Source organism: Neodiprion pinetum, chromosome 6 (genome assembly GCF_021155775.2).
Source record: "Neodiprion pinetum isolate iyNeoPine1 chromosome 6, iyNeoPine1.2, whole genome shotgun sequence".
Lineage (NCBI taxonomy): Eukaryota > Metazoa > Arthropoda > Insecta > Hymenoptera > Diprionidae > Neodiprion > Neodiprion pinetum.
Genome location: NC_060237.1, coordinates 2,893,078 through 2,909,997, shown reverse-complemented (window position 1 = coordinate 2,909,997; position 16,920 = coordinate 2,893,078). Strand labels below are relative to the sequence as shown.

The following is a 16,920-nucleotide window of genomic DNA, read 5'->3' as shown; positions in this document are numbered from 1 at the left end:
CTTCGAAAGTACACCGCTCACAATCAGAGATAGTCCATATCTACCTTGCCAACTGAGTATGTATATATTTACATGCATACATACCTACCTGACGCGACAAGAGACTGTACGAAAATATATCTGGGAAAATCGCGAAAGACTCTCGCTCTCTTCCAGCACTCCTCTTGTGTCAACTGTCAATTCGCGGTTGATACTTATGTTCGTACGCGGAATATTTGACAAGCCAGTGACTCCGATGTTAAATATTTGTAAATCACGTATCCGCACTTCGTTTACGCATACATGGCATAGGAACGTCGTACGGTGTATTTGAAAGAGTGTTATATACGTAAAGTAGGTATATCCTTCTATTATACAGCAGCCCAGCTACGGCGCATTTTCCAGTGTTCTTGACCGTCTGCGTATATTGACGTCCGAGGCAAATGTCAGTCGTCGACTTTTCGTAAAAAGATACAAGTTCGGAAAGTTCGTTCGCCAAATAATGGAAGCGCAAGTGCAGTACAAAGGTAAGACCCTAGTGAACTGTCAATATCAGTTTTTATCAATTTTCCCATCGACTCGACGGAGCGCGAATCTACATGCATACAATGTGCTCTAGGCTCTCAACTACGTCGCTGGCTGCATAGTTTTATAAATGTTTCTTCGGCGTAATATGTGCTCAATTAGCGCGCGGTTCAATATTTTCCCTTTGTCTTCCACTGCATACGTCCCATACGTCCCACCTGTAGGTACTACGTATTACTAATCAATCAATGTAATATTTTTCCAATCCAAGTTTCAGTAGGCGAACCGTGTTACGGTTACTCTGGTTTTCCAAACTGTTATAATAATCCCGTCTTATGCGTGCATATACGTATGTAACAATAGATTCGCTTGTAGTACGCAATTCATTGACAACACTAATGCCCGCGCAAAAGCATTGCATGTAACGCGATTCAATTATGATACATTTCCTGGTATCGACGTAAACCATTCAATACGCGGTCGATGTCAAAAAAACAGCAAGGGAAAGCAAACTGCAACAGAAAAGGATGACCTAAATGGACTTAATATAACTGAATATAATTTAATTAGGGAACCATGAGAAAAATGATTTAAACTGAGATACGGCATTTTTTTGGATATAACTGCTCCTTCAAAGCATAATGTATTGGTCAACTTCGGATGGTATAAGTTTGTTAGCCTAGTACATAAGTCTCGTACCAACAACATTAAGGATATACTGTTAATATATATGTTAAAAGCCATGTTCATTATGTATATAAGATACATTAGCATAGACCATTCTGACATTCACCTAATTTTATATTATATCGTATACATACTATATTATGCACAAATAGAAGGGAGAAAAAGAGAGGGAGAGAAGAAGAGAGAGGGAGGGAAAGTGGTCTGTCAATGAAGAGATTTTAAATCTGTTTCATTGCACGATCTGAAACCGCGGGAACGATCAACCGTGTACGGAAATCATAGCTGTCGCACCAATTTGTATCTAATTGATATTACGATATACGTAGATGTATAAAGTGATCTGAGTTTGAAGTTGACAACATTATTCCCACACATGTAATAACTATGTATCGAAAAAAGAAGTCGAAAAAAAGTTTGGCCAAGAGTCCCACGTTGCAGAACTCATCTGGAGGTAAACGTGTTTTGTTTCCTTTCATAATTTTCCACTCGTTCCTCTGGTGCTGGTGTTCTTTGGTTTAAATTTTATTCTCTACGCGTTCGCATAAAAATTGTTGAAATATATTACCTGAACGACAGCTGTTTATACTAACATACATAGGTATAAGTAAACTCCACATCAATTTGGAAACAGATTTTTCAAGTAGCGTTACGGCATTGTCTATAGTCACAATTATGGTATTATCCTTGCTCTTTAAGCCGGACTCTCTGTTTAAGCCCTTGACATACAAATAAATGGAATTTGATGCGTTCGAAAAATGTTATTCTATTTGGCTCAACTGGACAGTTATGTTGTGAGCTTAGAAAAAGAACACCTTATTTTTCACGTCTCCCAGACGTCATTGCGTGTCAACGGGTTAATAAATATTTGTCAACACTCGTTGCGATGTTTGCCGCGTAAAATTATAATTGCGCACGCAATCAGTTTTTACGGCGGTCAAAGTCCGATCCAGTTTCACAATTTTGGATCGTTGGAAGAAACTTTTCATTATGAGGATTCTATTTGCGATACAAAGTTACAGAGAATTATTTGAAATCAATTTCCGGCCACTTTTTCAAACTGTGATAACTCGTTTACTGTACGATTTACTGAAAATCTACGAACACTGTATTACCGAATGACAGCGGTTTGGCAGTGTTATAAACCGTATATGTATACATGTACTAAACGAGCGACGAGAGGTGTTCAGGTCAGTGTAGCGTTAGGTTGTCCGATTTCTTGGATCACAAAGAACTGAGGTCGGTGAACCTGATGAAAATTTGCTTGCCAAAAACCGCATAACAGCATTCACTATTTATATAGGTATTCGTGTATTTATATGACCGATTAGGGGGGTTTCTAAGGTAAGAGTGCTGTGCTGGAGTTGATATTTAAAATAATTGAATTTTTTCAGTTTCAAAGCGGAAATTTACAGCTTTTGAATGTATTTTGTTTCAATCTATTCAGCCGATTAGTCTAGCCACAATGAACCAATAAAGTGGTTAGTTTCTACTGCTCTTTCCACAGAAATCCCGTTAATTAACAACCATTTGACGTCATGTTTGATTATCATCTCTGTGCCGAATAACTTCCAATCGCTGAAATCCGATTCATGTCCACCGTTGCGACGGACGCAACATTATACGTATAACAATACATATCCTGAATAATTCGCCTACCATCTTTAATTTGATAAATTGTCTCGATTTTGTTTTACATTTCTTTTTACATGGTTTCTATAATATTTACATTATGCACTAGATGTCGCAACGTCTCAACTTATACATCATATCCAATATAATATGTGTATAATATTATTTATTATCAGATATCGGATCGCTGATAGTCACTGTGTCAGATCGATGTACATACATTTATAAATTGACTATAGTGTACAGTTTCGTCGACAGATGTGATGAGATACATTTTATGTCGTCGTTCAATTTACAACTCAGTGACAGAGTCAATCTCGCTAGGTGTACATATCGTATAGATATGCAAGTGTACAGTTAAAAAGTTATGCCGGAATTGCACATATAACAGTACGTATACATATAAGATTCCGGTTGGCCAAGAATTGTTATTCTCGAGATTCCCGCTATATTTACATATTGTGGTGTTAGGTGTGGCTCGTTTGTTTAAAATTACCTAAACCGACCGAGAATTTTTCACTTCCAAACCAATCTGCAACTGAGTCGAATGTATAAATTATTACAATAACTTTATAACGGTTCAGGGCTGCAAGAATTTCTCCTACATGCTAAAATAGCAACGAAAATATACAGGAGAAAGTTTCTTCTTACAGTTGCTATGTACATTCGCACGATGGTAAAATAAAAAAATGAAACCTATAGCAATGATCACGATCCTCTTTCGTACACGATGAAAAGATTTTGTTATTGTTTTTACGCATTTTTCTTTTATTTTTAGGTTCTGCAACTCCGGTCAGAGATGTCAGCAAGAATCAGACACCACCTACACTTCTTTCAAGCTTACGAAGCGTACTTTTTGTAATTGGAACGGTTCTCGTAGGATTTGCTGCTGTTTGCAACTCACTTACTTGGTGAGAACAATTGCAGACTGTAGCGGAGAATTTATATATCATTTTCAATGCAACAGCTTGTAATCATTCGCACTCTGTATATCACTGATGATGATAATTAGGTCTTAATTTATATAATTGCGCGATCAGGCGGGTTTTGCTTTCTATATGTAGGCTTTGCAGAGCCTAATCCAGATAATTAAGGGGAAGTAGGAAACAATTTCGTAAGAATAGGGGCTTATTAGTTTCATCATTTATTCGTAATTTAAGAGAATGAAAATAAGGGCACTTCCATCCTCTATAAAATGAACTCAACGTGACTCACAATCAATTAAAATTTTGCTTCAGTCGGTAGGAAGTTATCACTTCGTAATTATCATTAGAACTAATACAACTAATAGAACTATTCAATCGGGAAATAATCTTTTTAATTAATTAATTAATGTATTTTTCATTCTTTCGCGGTTTCATTGCACGCGTGATAATACTGATTAGTAGGGCATGATAGTATAGTGAAAAATGTTAATTTCTAGAGTACCCATTGACACTTTCCGTTGAATCCGTTGGATTCTTAAATTTTTGCTAGACACTTTCATACATTCTAAATCCTGTTCATATACTTTTTGTATTAGGCACTTGCAGAGGTTTTGGGGAGCCTCAGGTGATTTCTGGCAAGCACAATGGGACAAAATCTTGGATACCATTGGAGAAGATCCCATGAATTTATGGGTTTTTGGTACGAGAATTTTCACAAACTATACAATAGTACACCAGTAATTATACATTCAACTGATTGAATGATCCAATTTCGATTCAACTTCAACAATAATTTTATGAAAACTTGAGATTGACGATCGTTTGAGGACTTATAGAAAAATATATATCCGCGTAATTTTATCTGAAATATTCCTGTCTTGTTGAAATTGTTTGTTCGCTTGAGACGAAAGGTGTCAATTTCACGTCGAATATATACACATCATGAGTATGCATAGATAGCAAATATCCAATATGCCAAACTACTCGTTATTATAGAGTCCGAAAACCGCTGCTTCTCTTCTCTTTCTCTTATGCCGAAATATTTTTCGGGTATGAGACTAGAGCGTCGGAATAAGAGAATAAATTAATAAAACGGTGAAGTAAATCGAATTTGGGGGTATACTTAAACTTTAACTTGAGTTCAATTATCATACGAGCCATTTCTCTGATATTTATCATTGCAGGGTCCATGGGGCTGACCTTGGTGGTCTACTGGTTGTTCGGTGGAATTTACACCCTTCTAGATATCACTAATCGTCCAGCTGCGTTAAGGCGTTATAAAATTCAACCAGGCACCAACGAACCGGTTGATACCCGAGAACTGTGCAAAGTTATAGCTCAGGTTCTGTTCAACCAGATCGTTGTTGGCTTGCCGTTTGCGTATTTGACCTTCAAGCTAACAAAATGGCGAGGATATCCAGACATGAGAGAACTGCCAACCTTCCACTGGGTACTGGCGGAAATTGCCATACACATTTTATGCGAAGAGATAGGATTTTACTATTCTCACAGGTGAACAGCGATTCTTTGCTCATTAATCGTTCAGCACTTTCACAAGTCTCACGATTGGAAATTTCTCTCAATTTTGAAAATTCACGTTTCAGACTACTCCATAGCCGCTACTTGTACAAGCACATTCACAAACAACATCATCAATGGACAGCCCCGATAGCGGTGACTGCTCTTTACTGTCATCCACTGGAACATATTGGGTCTAATCTAATTCCACCATTCTTGGGAGTCTTTATCGTAGGCTCCCATGTTGCAACTGCTTGGCTTTGGTTCTCTTTGGCCATTCTGTCAACTCTCAATGCTCACTCTGGTTATCATTTACCATTCTTCCCATCGCCGGAGGCCCATGATTTCCACCACTTGAAGTACGTAATATTTGTATTTTTTCAATTCAATTTGAGCAGGAACCTAGCGTGATCCTTACTTTTTTTTTTTGCCGTGGTAGTTGAATCCAGGTGGCCACATGTTCTTAATGCTGCAGATACAGTCGATCTTCGTCTGCGATAAAACGAAAATTGATATCCCACTCGTGTGTTGATATGTTAGGATTCTTCTAATTCAGGGAAATCTTCTTGTCCAGGTTCAACCAATGCTTCGGCGTTCTTGGAGTATTGGATCGTTTACATGGCACTGATACCCAGTTCCGTGATTCAAGAGCTTATGCTCGACATGTTATGATGCTCAGTCTGACCCCACCACGAGAGGCCTTTCCCGATCAAGCAAAATACAAATCTAAGTAGTTTGTACTGTGTATCAGACAATGTTTCGACTTCGGCAGTAGCAATTCTGTCATTATTTTGGTAGAAGGGCAATTTCATTGGTCAGATTTTACCGTTATATATATTATATTTTTCAAACACATCTTGTTGCTCACAATTTATCGAATGTACTGATAAGAATTGGTGACAGGGCCCACAATTTTGTCTCATAATATTTCGATTCTCTCTGTGTTTTCGCGGAACAACGGGTCAACGTTTTAATAACACTGATAGAAGGTGAATAAAGCTGATTTAAAAAAATTGCCTTTGACAACAAGATATTGTTGTTTGAAGAAGATTCATTGAAAGAAATTATACGGATTTACACATACTCCGTTTAATGAAAAAATCTAATTACGAAAGAAAACTCTGTTGATTCTGATCAGACTCCATCCACTTTATTGCCTTCATGCCATATTACCCACCTATGAGCCAGCTCGCTATGCTATCTTTCGTTAAGCGGAGTATAGTTGATATACATTAGTTAAAATAGTCGTTGGTCACAATACTACCTATAATGTCAAATGACGTACCTATGTATACAATTTAAAAACCGAGCGTATAAAATAATTGAAAAATATGTGTCTATAAGATAGTGAAGCACATGTGATATATACTGTGTACATATGTGCGTATATACATGTACTGTGTATATACACGTGTGTGTGTATACATAATAATCTCAATTTTATTTTGCTTTCATAGTGATGCTGAGTTTGTAACTCGCTATTTAAATACGGCACACTGATTTGCTACCCACACGTAATTCCTTTCGCCCAGTTTGTATTAGTCAATTATGGTATAGGTATTGTGCAAATTAATCCCATTATGAGACTTATACGAAAATATTAAAATAATGACGATGCACAAGAAAAAGATATGATTTATCCATTATTATACCTGGCACTGCACAGTTTTATTCTTCAACACATCTACCTGTACGTATAATCACAATTTTTGAATGAAAACGATTTCTATGAATTCATTGTATTTTCTAATATTTGTTTTAATAAGCAATGAATGGAGTATGGACGGATCATGGAACAATAAGATTACATAATGTATTAAACTTTGAACGTTATTGTCCCCTTTACTGCTGTGTACAAACAATAGGTACAAACAGCGAGTTTTTTTTTCTTCAGCCAACAAGCATTAGTTTAAAAATTATTCATTTTTCTCAGAACTCAATAGAACTGTACTGCTATTTTCACTACTCTCAAAAGCAATGTAATATTGCTCTCAATAGGCAAAAAAAAAAAATAATTAGATCATCACCAACCACCAGAATGGCTCGATGTTAATAATATTTCACAGTGAATGCATATAGTCGTAAATGTAATTGGGAAATGTATAAATTTTAGTTCAATAGGTATTTCCACCTTTCGTTTGAGTCAAGACACCCAAAAAATGAAGTTGAATTAATGTCATGTAATCTTTAATTCCTGTTACAGTAATTTATCTGGTACCAATTTTTAATCTGTTGTAAGTCTACAATGACACAGAAATAAAGTTGAAAAGTTACGTCATTCAAAGAGGTTTTGGGTCGCTTTGCAATATATAGCTGATATTTATATTATAGCGAATGTTTGCCAAAGCGGACCACTCGAAATTGTAATTAGAAATGGGATTAACCTCCCATTGATAACGTAAAATACAGAATTACGTCAACTGGTACAAGTGACCTACTTCATCAAATATTTTATGTGCATACGTATGGTAAGTTTGGATCTTCGTCAGGTAGAAAAAATTCAAATACAGACAGATGCGTAATGTAGGCTTCGAAATTTGTGTAATCATGTGGATATATGAACTCTGAGGAAACCTTGGAATAGTCAGAAATTGCTCTCTGGAAGATAGTGAGGATAAAGACCCGTTTATTCCTAAGTTTTGAGCAATAAATTAGCACAAGGGTTTTTCCAGTCTTCTGTCTAAATAATAATTTCGCTTTGATGGATAGGATTATTGTATCAGAAATTATTGCATTGAATATTGTATAGATAGAATTCGTTCACAACGATCTTATTTCGAAATTGTGAATATTTGCAACTTACAGTAATTCTAACATCTTACCAATGCGTTGTGTTTACATACCCATTTCAAAAGTTTGGATTTAAATAAAATCTTTGGAAACACCATTCTGGCTCACGTGTGGTATTTCAAGTTTTTCTTTCTATGTTAATCATGATATTCGATCGTGTCATCATGAAAAGTAGTAAAAATTATAACAATAAACATCGATATGGTCAGTAAAATATTATTTGTATTTAGTAACAACTTTAATTCTTACATCTCTCTACGCATGTATAAAAATAATCACTATTATATTGCTCAGTGATACTTATATTCCAATAAAAAATAGACTTTAAAAAATCAAATTGTAAAAAAACAAAAAACCGTTAACGTCGAATTTAGCATTTACTAATTTCACGAACAACGACAATTATAACGGCCAACGACTTCAAGAGTACAATATTCACATATATCATCCAACCGATAATCCTTAAGGAACGCACTTGTTAAATGGGATGTAGCTGTTAACCTGCGCAAGTCGAAGATAGTATTGCGCCCAGTAAAATATTTCTTTGGTTCTCTATTCATATCTTGGGACAATGTTTGAACCTTTAAATGCACTAAGGTGTTTTTTCCTTAGCTTGTACGATGATATACCTAATTGAATGAAATTACTGTTGTTACAGTTTTTTGAGAAAATACAAGAGTAATACAGGTACCACATTAGTCCTGTCTTCCAATTTATTGAACATGTCATCTTCTTCATCCCCCTCTGTGCAATTGAAGGACAACAGTCCTGCTCAAAACAATGTTACATGAGAATCATTTGAAATTGATCAGAGTAAGATCTCAGTATGAACTCACAACAAAAGAATTTAATGTTGCCATTATATTCTTATCTACATGTATCGTATATTCATTTCTATTTATAAAAATTATTTGAAAATATTTCTATTACGCATATATGTATATATGTACAATATTCATCAGTATTTTTCATCATTTTATAGCCGTTTACACACTATCTTTCCAAGTATAGGTATGTGTATCATGGGCTTTATTGTCCAGTATTGCATAATAACTGTGAAATATTAAACTGAGTTAATGGTTTATTTCATAAACATGGTTTCAAATAGTATCGAAGACTCATCCTTCAATTGATATTTTGATGCTCAATTGATAATCTCAAACTTTGCACCGATTTTTCAACAAATGCATTTCATCATTTTCATCATTATTTCACTATTCAATTATTATCCTATACATACAACATCGAACTTCATTCTTGAACGTCTCAATTTGTCAGTGGTGTTTAAAATACTCCCCCAAAACTCAATATACAGTGTTTATCGTGTGAAAAAATATTCAGTTGTAATTTCAATTATACCCCAGTGGGAAATTTGTCACTTGTTGAAAGGCGAACAGTTATTCGCGTAGCGCATGTATGTTTATAGAATTGTAGCTAATATCAGTTTTGACGTTTTAGAATAAACAGAGGCAATCGCCAAACCCCAAATCTACAAAATAAGCAAAAAAGTTTTCTGTTTCATTATGTTTGTTATTGTTGGTCAATTAAATTGATATTACCGTAAAATGTTCGACTTTGCTCCTAATCGTTGTACATTCCATCAATAAGGAAATCCATTCTCCTGTAATGTCGTTTATCCCAACAGTCCCTCCCTTGTCTGTACAATACAAATACGCCAACGCCTAATAAAGGAACTGCCATAATGGTGATAGCAATAGGTACTATGTAATCAATTTTTCTGATCACGCCAATTTGTGGCTTTTGTTCAACTGTGGAAGGCATATCTTCATCATCATCACCCTCGCCAATGGTATAGGTTGGTTTAGCCTTATGTGTTACTTGCGGCATGCTTATGTTTTCACCAGATATTTTGAACTGGGCAGAATCCAACTTGGTATAGTTTAATTTGCTTTCTGGATGATTACTTTTATCGATCAGAAGTGTAGTCGGCTTAGCTATAACAGGTAATTTTGTCGAAGTATTTGTTGAATTAAATCCTCTTGTAGGTGATAAATTTTGGCCCGATGTTTCAGACTTATCAAGACGTGACAAATCCTCTCGATTATCAACTTGTATTCCAGGCAATGTTTCATTCTCTGAAACTCCTTTTCGTGGAACTATTGACGACTTTGCAGGTTCTTCACCGTTTGTGTTCTTTTCAGAAGTTGACATTCGGTTCTCACCAGTCATAAATGAACCACCTTCAGCTACGATAGTAGTCTCCTTGGAAGCTGCTGGGTCACTTATAGCACTAACCAGTTGGGAAATACTGTCTTGCACCACCTGTTGATTATATCGACACTAGTTACAGTTCCAGAATTTAGCTTACAAATAATTGGTATTATTCGCGAACTCGCGTCGCAAGAAGATAAAAATGAAACTAATAAACAGCGAGTATGAATTACGTTAATCCTGGGCTTACATATTCGTGTTCATTGCCACCAGTAGATCTAGGAGAAGATGAATATGTTGCAGGGGCTGCAGTTGTATTTCTAGACCCCTCTAAAGGATCTGCTAATGTAGATCGTGGATTTTCTTTTGCTTTTGAACTCTCATTGACTACAATTAGAGAGGTTACAACAGATGTCAAGCAGATCAACACCAATGCCGCATTAAATATCAACATTTTAACTGGTTCAACGGATAACATTCAATAACTAAGGTAAAAATAATGCCTCTATCTATTTATAAACTTTGTAAAATGTTTAAAACACATAGAAAAACTAAAAAATAAGTGGTCTGAACCACAGATCAACTCTCTAAGCCATATTTTGTTCTTCTTCCGTCCTTCTTCCCTCTTTTCGGCTCTTCCCCTTTTCGATGCTTACCAGAGAAACACCAGAGCATTGAGAGTAATCCATGGAGTGTGCACAAGGAGCACGAACACCACGCAACAAGCAGCTGCCTGAAATAAGCTGTCACTGGTGTATCGTATGGGCAGTGAAGACTACGAATCACATTGCAAGATCATCGATTAGTCGATTTTGAGCATCCCTGCAACCACCCTGTATTATTTTACCACCCTGCAGCTAATGACACCTTGGTACAAAAGGAACACTAGCGACACTAGTGGTACAAAAAATAAACGCATTCGGAACGGTTACTGTAACAAGTTTTGTCAATTCACCCATATCAGTCGATGCTCCTTGTGGCAGTCTCCGTGGAGCACTGAACCATAGAGTAATCCCCGCAAATTAGGAACTTAATTTGCTTGGTTCAAACCCCGCTAGGTGGATCTAGTTTAGCTTCGCATAGTTCTACTCACAGCAGTGAATACAGGTGGAATACAGAGAATCAGCTGTGATTTTCTGATTAACGTATGAAAAAGGCTGTCATCGTGCGAGAAAAGTAAGTTACAAATATTTTGCCTACTGCTACGTTAAAATAACTATTCTTTAGTTACTGACAACTTTACTGTGTTGCTGCTGCCGTTCCTATTGCAAAAAAATACCAATTACAGATTTTTAGAACGTCTTGAGGATACTGAGCACTGAAGTACACAGAACACGCTAATGCATAGAATGAGTCATAAGTCATGTCATGTCAGCGACTGTATAGGCATGGTTTTGTTCATAACAACAAAAATATTTTACCTCAAATCGTTCATATTCCTTAGGAAAAAATGGAGTGGCTATTTGGAAAACGTGTTACTCCTGAGGAGATGCTCCGAAAGAATCAAAGAGCTCTAAACAAGGCGATGCGAGACTTGGATAGGGAAAAAATGCGCATGGAGCAACAGGAGAAGAAGATTATTGCCGACATTAAAAAACTCGCCAAAGAGGGACAAATGGCAAGTTTGCACTATCATATAATGACAGTAATGAAAGTGTACTAATTTGTCCCTATATATTATAGGAAGCTGTTAAAATAATGGCTAAGGATCTTGTGAGAACAAGAAGATACGTTAAGAAGTTTATGCTAATGAAAGCTAATATTCAGGCTGTTTCATTGAAAATACAAACACTACGTTCTCAGAATACCATGGCGCAAGCTATGAAGGGTGTAACCAAAGCAATGCAGAGTATGAATAAGTAAGTTTACTGCTTATCTTATTCAATTAGAAAAAAAATTATAGGGGCTAAACTCTTGTTCGGGAGTGAATCGTCATCATTGCCTTTTCTTGGTTCCAGACAACTGAATTTACCACAAATCCAAAAGATCTTACAAGAATTTGAGAAGCAGTCCGAAATAATGGACATGAAGGAAGAAATCATGAATGATGCCATCGACGATGCAATGGAAGATGAAGGAGATGAAGAAGAAAGGTAATCATTAACAATTAATCAGACGAAAACGCATATCTTTGTCCTATGCAAGTACTCTTCTTGAGGTATCCTGTGGTTTCATTCCATTTACCAATTTTAATCCCTTATTAAATGGTTAGAGCTCTAATATTTGTCTTGCATACTCATCTAGCGACGCTGTTGTCTCCCAAGTCCTGGATGAACTTGGCCTGCAATTGACGGACCAATTGTCTGGTTTACCTCAAGCATCCGGATCTTTGAGTGTGACAGGAAATAAACAACCTATTGCAACAGCAGTTGGAGGTGGCGGAACCGCAGGCGGTTCAGACGGAGCTGGTAATGTCAATGATGCGGACGCAGACTTGCAAGCAAGGCTCGAAAACTTACGTCGTGAATAAACTCCACATTCATACCAATTATTATAAATCTATAAATACTGTACAGAAATTGCTTAACATATTGTGATAAATCAAGAGCTAGCTGGAACCTATGAAGATCTTCACGCAGCCGACGCAAATTATATCCGTATTTGGTCTTCTGCATGTCGGGAACATGTTTTTGTTTTTTATACGCATTAATGATAATTGACGCAGCTTATTGGTTTCACAGTCGCATAAAACATTACTATACTTAAAGTACCAACTGCTTATTAAGATAGACTGAAGATTCTCGTGACTCGAGGCCAGTGGCCACAGTACTAGAAATCGTTTCAAATTCTTGAACTCGAGCTAAAACAACTCTGAAATTGGTTACTTCAATATGCTACAGTAAAAGAAACATTAAACACCATTTCATATTAACCATACTGAAAGTTGAATGAAACGTTAAAATTCGTTTCGTGTATTTAATGTGAAAAATATTTAAGACTTTTATTTTCGTATTTTTCTAAAATCAGGAAAAACATAAGAATAAGCTCCGTCAGTACATTTTTTTTCTCATTGTAAAAAGCAGCCTTCACTTTTTACTCTCCTGTTCACTGATATCAAGATTACCATAAAAAATATGCACATGTATGTACCTACATTGATGTTTATCATTATTTATACTGTCTAAATAATTAAATAAAATGCCTTTGCGTTAATAAGACAACGCAACCTGAACTTAAATAATTCGAGAACTTTTAAATTTGCTAATGAAGTAGTATGACTACGCATTCCACTACTCGCAATGCTACTGTTATCGATGAGATACCATGTGTGCCATTTCAGTTCATCAGGCGTTTTGAGAAAAATAAATTGCACACTGTTGAAATCTGTACAATTATTAACATTTTTTAAATCAATACTTTGATTACAAAAGTATGACATGTGTATTATACTGTACGAATACTTTTGTGTTCGTTAGTGAAATGTGCAAAAGAACAATTTCCACATCAGTTTGGTTATAGCTAGAACATAAAATAATATTAGTTTGTTAATTCTGCGTTTTCACATAGTGTTTTATTATTAAATTAAGTGAAAAAAAAATTAATAAATAATTAAGATAGAGAAGTAACACAAAGTTCATTACTGTATTCACTTATTTAACCTTTGGAAGACAAGGAATTATTTTTTTGAAACCTTATGGGTTTACGAGATGAAGATCCTCCTTGGATTAGCATGTTCCTTGCCGCAAAAGAAGTTACCATTTCTGCCCTGTTATGATGGCATCCTACCCTATGAAGCTCAAGAACTAAATAAATACAGATTGAATGCCAAACCATTTGTATTCAAACACAAGCCAATTCGTCTGAAGTATTTGATAGATGACAATGTTGTGCAAGTTAGCTTATCGATATCACCCGAGGCTTAATACTGCAACTGATTCAGTGTCATTTAAAAGAAAATGGTAATCACACAAAAGGTATTCCGCTGAGCACACTGTATCTGAAATCACATCGATTGATCAATCTATGTAGATCTACTTTTCATTTTGAACAATATCCGATTTCGTCTGTCTACTTCGTGTGATTTCTCAGTGAGATTAGATTTTCATGATAAGGAACAAAGCAGGTAAGACATTATGAAAGATGATCAGTTATACAATTTTTGCATTATTGTGAAATCATTGACAGTACAGAGAATTAATTATGAAAATCTCACAAACATACGATCATATTGTTTTGTTATTTTTATGTAGCGAGATCTAGATTGAGTACAACAAACCGTGATATTGTGTTTTAACAGTAGTAGCATTTCCACTTTTTATCAATATTATTATTATTACTATTTTTAATGGATATATTTTTTTAAATTTAATTATCATTGTTAGTGATTTTTGTAAATTTGATGGAGTTCGTATATTCGGACAATTGCTAGACGGATGCTTACGTAAAACAACATTAATAGATTAATCTCACAAATTGTCTAAGTTCTTGAACAGGGATATTTATTTACAGGGTGAAACGGTTTTTTTTTTACTTATGTTCTTATGTAGTTTAGAGCTCTTCAAATAGAAGTCAACAATCGAATGTAGACAACAAGACTCGTAGCATTCTTATAACATTATTTAGGCGTTCGTTCTATAAGTTCTGCTTACAGTATGTACTGCATTACCATGGAACACGAGTCTTTCATTCTGCAAAAAAATATACTGTAAAAATATCGAAACAAGAACTGAAGGTCATTTCTGCATTATGAATAATTCAAAAATTGTTCGTTTTTCACTTACTGCACCTGATTCCTCAGATTATATTCCGTTTATTTCAATTAGCAGGCAAGAACTTTTCGAAGGTATGTTTCTATCACGTTGCTAATATCAGTTCGAAATAATGAAGGGTGAAATACATAATAAATTAATGACGCGCAAAGAATATCGGCGTTTCGATATTTGTTAACGTACAAGAAAAAAAAAAAAATTCAACATTGATCAAGCATTTAAATAATATAAATATCTATAACTAAAAGTGTTATTTACTATACAAATTATCTACCAGCCTGTGCGCTTAGTTCAGAAACATTATATTTTACATATTTACAAGCCATTGTAATAGGTAATTATTATGAGAAGAACAGCTTAAAAAAGCAGGAAAATATATAAAATTGGAAATTTGATATTGGCAAGTAGCGGTGAGTCATATAGTCCAGACTTGCACTTTCTCTGCAACTATGCACCAACTCGCGTGGTCGTAGTAGGACGAAATAATATGTAAATTTTCAACATATTTATTAATTAGTTGGTCCAACTCTCCTTCTCTGAAAACATGATAGTACTGGTGATACGTTATGGCTCCGCCTCCATGATCAGATGGCAATGACTCTTGCGAAGATGAACCTGTTAAAGTTCCATTGCTAGTTGCAGATAATATACATTCAGAATTAACAGACGCCTGTTGCCTAACCATCGGAGGACGGGAGTTAATCTCTTCCGAAGCTGAACGTCCTTCGGACTGAAGTTTGCTCTTGGCATTTTTACTTTTACACTCGGTATTACAAGATCCGAGAGATGCTGAACTACCATTGTGAGTTTTTTCCATTGCTACGGATTCTCGAAATGATTCGGTTTGACTGAAATCGCTAAGACTGGTAGTGTTTTCTATGGAATCTCCGATGTCGCTTGACTCGATCGAATTTCCGAATCTTAGACGTGCCTTTTCTTCAATTTCTTCGATAAATCTCGTAGCGCTACCCTGGGACTGTATTTCAGGCACACCTTGTCCCGTGCATGAATCTTTAATTTCATTCTTCTCTCGAACGGTATATTCTCCATTATTTGAAACCAAAACAAAATCCATGATATCCTCGGCATTTCCTCTCTCAATGAGTACATTATTAATTACACTTTTACTACTTATGTCTGCGTTTGAGCATTCTAGCCCAAGCAAATTATCGCTTGGCTTATTGTCAGTTTTTGAAATCTCCATACCGTTTGTACATTTATTTAACCAGGCATTGGTGTCTACTAGTTCGCTATATTTACAAGTTGCCAATTTTTCGTTGCCTGACAGCTGTTTGTATCGAGGTATATACGAGTCGATTATAAAAGAATTAACGACTTTAGGTTCCAAGTTCGCCACACACACATCCAAGTCGATCCGTTTCGGTTTTGAATCCTGGCTGAATTCCAGTTCAGTTTTTTGGCAATATTTATCAATGTCATGGATGAGGTTTTCATTCAATTTTTCCGTAAAGTCGATCAACTGTTGTCGGCATTCTTCGTCCCATGTCTTTGTCTCCGGCAAAAAAGAATTCGGTTTTGAGTCATCCAATAACTCTTGTAGCTCCGAGGGCGAGGCACCATCACTTCTCCACGAATTTGGAAACTTCAATGAATCATCCAAAGTTGTATATTTTTGTGCTTTTGATGAGTACATGTCACTGTGCGGTTTCACTTGGATTGCTGTTTCCACAGCATCCTCAAGAGAACTGGCAACGATGGCTGCTGCTTCCAAAAGTCTAATTGATTGCGACGATGCTAATGACACTTCCGTCGACGATTCACTTAGGCTTCTGGGTGTCAATAATTCGTACGCGCTGTTGTTATCTAAATGACTAAATTCGGAATGCCTTACCACCAAAGATGGGCGCCTTTCGTTTGGATTTTGCGACATCTCTTGTCCATTGCCATCCAATTTAACGTTATCTGAAAATTAACCAAAGCATTGCTCATTAATAGACTTTAAATAAACCTACGACATTAAGACT

The 16,920-nt window shown here is 35.8% G+C and overlaps 4 protein-coding genes across 20 annotated transcripts in view; 2 read left to right on the top strand and 2 right to left on the bottom strand.

Moving 5' to 3' along the window:
• The first annotated feature begins 113 nt into the window (after window positions 1–113).
• LOC124221428 (fatty acid hydroxylase domain-containing protein 2) lies at window positions 114–7,350 on the top strand. Of its 2 annotated transcripts, none has more exons than XM_046631435.2 (6): window positions 114–506; window positions 3,599–3,731; window positions 4,343–4,446; window positions 4,931–5,258; window positions 5,351–5,623; window positions 5,839–7,350. In XM_046631435.2, the coding sequence occupies exons 1-6, from the start codon at window positions 482–484 to the stop codon at window positions 5,996–5,998; spliced, it is 1,023 nt and encodes a 340-aa protein (XP_046487391.1). In that variant the 5' UTR covers window positions 114–481; the 3' UTR covers window positions 5,999–7,350. The 2 variants fall into 2 exon arrangements, with proteins under 2 accessions (XP_046487391.1, XP_046487390.1); XM_046631434.2 differs by lacking the exon at window positions 114–506 and adding an exon at window positions 1,417–1,642.
• Window positions 4,930–11,025, bottom strand: LOC124221431 (uncharacterized). 3 transcript variants are annotated; one of them, XM_046631445.2, is made up of 3 exons: window positions 10,477–11,025; window positions 9,614–10,337; window positions 4,930–9,543 (listed from the first exon to the last, which is right to left on the bottom strand). In XM_046631445.2, the coding sequence occupies exons 1-2, from the start codon at window positions 10,702–10,704 to the stop codon at window positions 9,636–9,638; spliced, it is 930 nt and encodes a 309-aa protein (XP_046487401.1). In that variant the 5' UTR covers window positions 10,705–11,025; the 3' UTR covers window positions 4,930–9,543; window positions 9,614–9,635. The 3 variants fall into 3 exon arrangements, with proteins under 3 accessions (XP_046487401.1, XP_068993114.1, XP_046487400.1); XM_069137013.1 differs by having other exon boundaries at window positions 4,930–9,107; XM_046631444.2 differs by having other exon boundaries at window positions 4,930–10,337; window positions 10,477–11,023.
• Window positions 11,026–11,186: 161 nt separating this feature from the next.
• On the top strand, window positions 11,187–13,407 carry Vps2 (vacuolar protein sorting 2). The gene is made up of 5 exons (XM_046631446.2): window positions 11,187–11,402; window positions 11,671–11,844; window positions 11,910–12,085; window positions 12,185–12,319; window positions 12,471–13,407. Exons 2-5 carry the CDS (start codon window positions 11,677–11,679, stop codon window positions 12,694–12,696), a joined length of 705 nt encoding a protein of 234 aa, XP_046487402.1. The 5' UTR covers window positions 11,187–11,402; window positions 11,671–11,676; the 3' UTR covers window positions 12,697–13,407.
• fid (fire dancer) overlaps window positions 13,243–16,920 on the bottom strand; it is a 28,388-nt gene continuing 24,710 nt past the window's right edge. For 13 of the 14 annotated variants that reach the window (XM_069137012.1, XM_046631422.2, XM_046631423.2 and 10 more), the window contains one exon: window positions 13,243–16,858. In XM_069137012.1, coding sequence (XP_068993113.1) covers window positions 15,351–16,858 — 1,508 coding nt within the window. In that variant the 3' untranslated portion in view covers window positions 13,243–15,350. The remainder of the gene's footprint in view (window positions 16,859–16,920) is intronic. The other variant, XR_011177393.1, reaches the window with a different exon arrangement.

Excerpts from the sequence above, each read along its gene's own strand:
- LOC124221431 (XM_046631445.2), bottom strand. The coding sequence starts at position 10,704 with ATGTTATCCGTTGAACCAGTTAAAATGTTGATATTTAATGCGGCATTG. Across the intron at positions 10,338-10,476 it reads GTGGCAATGAACACGAATAT|GTGGTGCAAGACAGTATTTC; the intron begins GTAAGCCCAGGA and ends TATAATCAACAG.
- Vps2 (XM_046631446.2), top strand. The coding sequence starts at position 11,677 with ATGGAGTGGCTATTTGGAAAACGTGTTACTCCTGAGGAGATGCTCCGA. Across the intron at positions 12,086-12,184 it reads GCAATGCAGAGTATGAATAA|ACAACTGAATTTACCACAAA; the intron begins GTAAGTTTACTG and ends TCTTGGTTCCAG. Across the intron at positions 12,320-12,470 it reads GAAGGAGATGAAGAAGAAAG|CGACGCTGTTGTCTCCCAAG; the intron begins GTAATCATTAAC and ends ATACTCATCTAG.
- LOC124221428 (XM_046631434.2), top strand. The coding sequence starts at position 1,576 with ATGTATCGAAAAAAGAAGTCGAAAAAAAGTTTGGCCAAGAGTCCCACG. Across the intron at positions 1,643-3,598 it reads GTTGCAGAACTCATCTGGAG|GTTCTGCAACTCCGGTCAGA; the intron begins GTAAACGTGTTT and ends TTTTATTTTTAG. Across the intron at positions 4,447-4,930 it reads CATGAATTTATGGGTTTTTG|GGTCCATGGGGCTGACCTTG; the intron begins GTACGAGAATTT and ends TTATCATTGCAG.